Genomic DNA, 4084 nt, shown 5'->3' with positions numbered 1-4084 from the left:
CACCAGACCCCATTACAGATAGTTGTGAGCCACCATGTGGTTGCTGGGAATTGAACTCAGGACCTTTGGAAGAGCAGGCAATGTTCTTAACCTCTGAGCCATCTCTCCAGCCCCGAGAAGAGGTTTTTAAAGCATGTGTGCATTTTTATTAAATTGGCTGGGGTTAGGAGGCAGGATCTCCCTGTGCAGCCACAATTGACCTGCTTCTGCCTCCAGAAGCACTGGAACTAAAGGCCTATGTCCCCACACCCGGTTCTGTCTTATTAACACAAAGGCTCAGAAAGGTCACTAAAATTCTAGTTCAGTAAATGATGGGAAGGGCATCGAAACTTTTGCCTTGTTTCTTTTTTCTTTCTTTTAAACCATCTGGCTGAAAGGCATAGTGAGCGTATAGTTGAGGTAACAAGCTTTCTGCCACAGGAAAGGTGGAAGGGGCTGAGCGTTCTCAGGCTTGGCTCCAGTGCCTTGGCTTGTGAGCTGAATTACATGTCAGGTTTTCCTTGGTTCTGGACACCACATGAGTAGAATACTTTTCCTTCTGAGGACTCTGCTCACTGATGGCTAGTCTAGAAGGCCTTGCCTGTTTGGGGTTATCAGAAGCAGACAGGTGGGTTTCTAAGCTTCTGAGCCGCAGTAACCACACTGTCCCCCCAAATTGATAGGCTTTATTTCATGGGGTGGTTTGTTTGGTTTGTCTTTTCGCTATGGGATAGAATTGGTTTCTTTACAAAATAATACAGTGATTGGGACACTTAAAATCCCGAGTATCACCAAAAGACATTTCAGCTGGATGGTGTGCTTCTCTTGAAATTAGGAATGGCTTTCTAAAGGACATGGGGAGTACAGAGAAGTTGCCAGCGAGAGAGACTTTTTTCAAGAAGTCAAGGAGAGTGAAAAAGTGGTTTGCCATTTCTACAGAGACACCACATTCAGGTAACTTTGCTCTCCCCCCCACCCTTGGAAGTCAGTATTCCTATGAAAATGGTTTATTGTTCCTCAGATATTTTTCCACTGTGTAACTCTAAATATGTCTTAAAGTAGATTCTTACAATTCTTACCAAAATAATAATTTGGTTGTTTTTTCACTGTGCTATCTGTGTTCACTGGGAATTGGAGGGCAACAGCTTTCGTGATCAGTGTTTATCCCCACGCTCTGTCCCCTTGATAAGGAGATAGTGAGTGACTTGACCAAGCCTTTCCTTGGAACCATAGATGGAACTGCCAGGCTTATCTCCTATGGGAACAAAAACAAAAACTCTTGTCTAAAACATTTTTGATTTCCATTTGAAAGTTAAGATAACCCCCCAAAATAAATAAAGATAACCCTAAAGTATCTAGCTTGGTGCAATCCTGCTCACAATTCCATGTTTACCAGCAGCTGTCTCTTACCCATCAGCAATCAAAAAATTCAAAATCAGCACAATATTATACTGTGTATTTCCCATCTTTTGTGGCTTATTTCCTTTTTTAGAAAACTTTTTTAATGATTTGTTTTTATTTTATGTGCATTTCTATGTGGGTACCAGATTCTCTGAAACTGGAGATACAAACAGTTGTGAACGGCCATGTGGATGCTGGGAATTGAACCCTGGTCCTCTGGATGAGCAACCAGTGCTCTTAACCACTGAACCACCTCTCCAGCCCCTGCTTTTTTTTCTTTTATTTTACTTTTACTGTCTCTTTAAAGACTTTACTTGACTTTTAAACTATTTCCTTCTATAACTATCCATACCCCTTTTCTTTCCTGCCTGCACACATTGTACAACACATAGGAATATGTTCAGAGTTTTTTTTCCATCTGGACCTCTTGTTCTGACCACAAGGCTTTTTTGACCACACGAGCAAATTTTTTTTTACATTAATCATAAACTGATTGGCCCATTAGCTCAGGCTTCTTATTTACTCTCATAACTTACATTAGCCCATTATTCTTATCTGTGTTAGCCACATGGCTCAGTACCTTTTTCAGCAGCGTAGTCGCATCTTGCTTCTTCCGTGTCTGGACAGGACTGCAGAGGGATCCACACGAGCAAATTTTAAACTGTTAAGCTACACCTGGGTCCTCTGTGAGACTCTCCTGGCTGACTCTGCCCACCTCTAGGTTTGTGAGAGCCAAGCCGAAAGCTTGTGGCCTGGTCAGAAGTGTCTGACCAGGTACTACATTTACCTCCTATCTATAGGAAGCCGGTACCTGTGCTGCCACAAGCGGTTCTTACTTAGCTTGCTTTTTTTTTTTTTTTTTTGGACTTGAGACAAAGTTTCTCTGTAGTTTTGGAGCCTGTCCTGGAACTAGCTCTTGTAGACCAGGCTGGTCTCGAACTCACAGAGATGGAGAGATAGACCTGCCTCTGCCTCCGAGAGCTGGGATTAAAGGCACGTACCACCTCAACCTGGCTCTTAGCTTGCATTTCTATTTAACGCTGACAGCTGAACAGCAGAGCGGGGGCCTCTGAAAGGAGCAGTATCTTTTTTTCTTTCTTTTTTTTCCAACCTTCTCAGGCCATACAATGGACATTCGGACCCATGTTGGTAGGCTAAAATGTTGTTGGTTGTTTTTTATTCTTGACTTATTTACTCTTCTGCAGGCTCACCACCAAGCTTTCAAATCATGACATGGAGGCTTATTTCTTATAAATGCCCAGCCCTAGCTTGGCTTATTTCTAGCCAGCTTTTTTAAAATTGTCCCTTCTACCTTTTGCCTCTGGGCTTTTTCCTTTCCTTCTGTAATCTTTCGCTCTTACTCCTTCTCGCCTGGCCTCTTCTTTTCTTGCTCTCACCTTTTGATTTCTTTTGCTTCTTCCTCTCTCTAATGTTCTTCTATTTATTTTCTCGGACTGCCAGCCCCACCTATTTCTCTCTCCTGCCTAGCTATTGGCTGTTCAGGTTTTTATTAGACTAATCAGGTTTTTAGACAAGGCACCGTAACAGCTTCACAGATGTTTTAGACAGATATAGTAATAGCTTCAAACATGTAGCGTAAAAGAATGCAACACATCTTTACATCATTAAACAAATGTTCCACAGCATAAACAAATGTAGTTCATCTTAAATTAATATTCCACAACATGGGTTGGTCCCAGGCATGGTGGTCTACAGCTGTAATTTCATTGCTTTTGAGACTGCAGGTAGGATCACAATTTTGAGGTCAGCCTGGGCTACATAGTAAGATCTTAGAACAACAGCAAAATATGTTAATGAACAAATGGTGTGCATAGACTGAATTAAATTAGGTTCCTTCTCGAGTTAAAATATAGAGTAGATTTATGTTACAGATTTCTTACATACAGATTTATTTGTTTAGAGCATCATTTAAAACCCGATATTTGTTACCTTACCATTTATTTCTAAAACCTTGCTTTGTTTGCTCTTTTGGTTTTTCAAGACAGGGTCTCTATGTAGTCCTAGCTGTCCTGGAACTCAGAGATTTGCCTTCGTCTACCTCCCAATTCCTGGGATTAAAGGTGTGTGTCACCATCACCCTGTCTTAGCTCTGAAATCTTATTGAACTACCTGGGAGAAAAGACCCAGCCTGTAATAAGATTGGGCATCAAGGTTATAAGAAACTTCCTGAGCCTAGACTAGTTCTGGAGCAACAGCGGGTACTCAGGAATCACCTGTATACTTCCCCGTTACACGCGAGAACTTTGACTCACCTGTATGTTTTAAAAGTAATCAACTCTTAGCTGGCTGTGGTGGTGCTCACCCTTAATCCCAGCACTTGGGAGGCAGAGACCAACGAATATGATTCGAGGCCAGCCTGGTCTATGGAGTGAGTTCCAGTACAGCCAGGACTAACTACACAGAGAAACCCTGTCTCGGAAAACAAAATAATAAGTAAGTAAAACTCAGATATAATGAACACCTATGCTTAAGAGCCAAAAAGATTGGCAGTCTGTTTCTTTTGAAACTAGGAGCTTGGTTTGTTTAAAATAGATTTTAATTTAAAGAAAATGTCACTTCCTCTTCGGCAGATGGTTTAATAAAAATCACTACAGAGCTGAAAGTGCAGTTTATTGGGTTCATAATTGGGGGTGGAGTCAAACTGATACCATTCATTTCATATATATATATATATATTTAATGA

General features: G+C 41.3%; 1 protein-coding gene across 2 annotated transcripts in view; it reads left to right on the top strand.

The window, feature by feature from the left end:
- The window catches only part of Txndc9 (thioredoxin domain containing 9), a 10844-nt gene that overhangs the window by 3071 nt on the left and 3689 nt on the right, over window positions 1–4084 (top strand). For both annotated transcript variants that reach the window (XM_005359954.3, XM_005359955.2), the window contains exon 3: window positions 815–933. In XM_005359954.3, the coding sequence (XP_005360011.1) occupies window positions 815–933 (119 nt within the window). The remainder of the gene's footprint in view (window positions 1–814; window positions 934–4084) is intronic.

This window comes from Microtus ochrogaster, linkage group LG2, assembly GCF_000317375.1.
Source record: "Microtus ochrogaster isolate Prairie Vole_2 linkage group LG2, MicOch1.0, whole genome shotgun sequence".
Taxonomy (NCBI): domain Eukaryota; kingdom Metazoa; phylum Chordata; class Mammalia; order Rodentia; family Cricetidae; genus Microtus; species Microtus ochrogaster.
The sequence above is the reverse complement of the archived record's forward strand: the minus strand, read 5'-3'. Positions and strand labels throughout refer to the sequence as shown.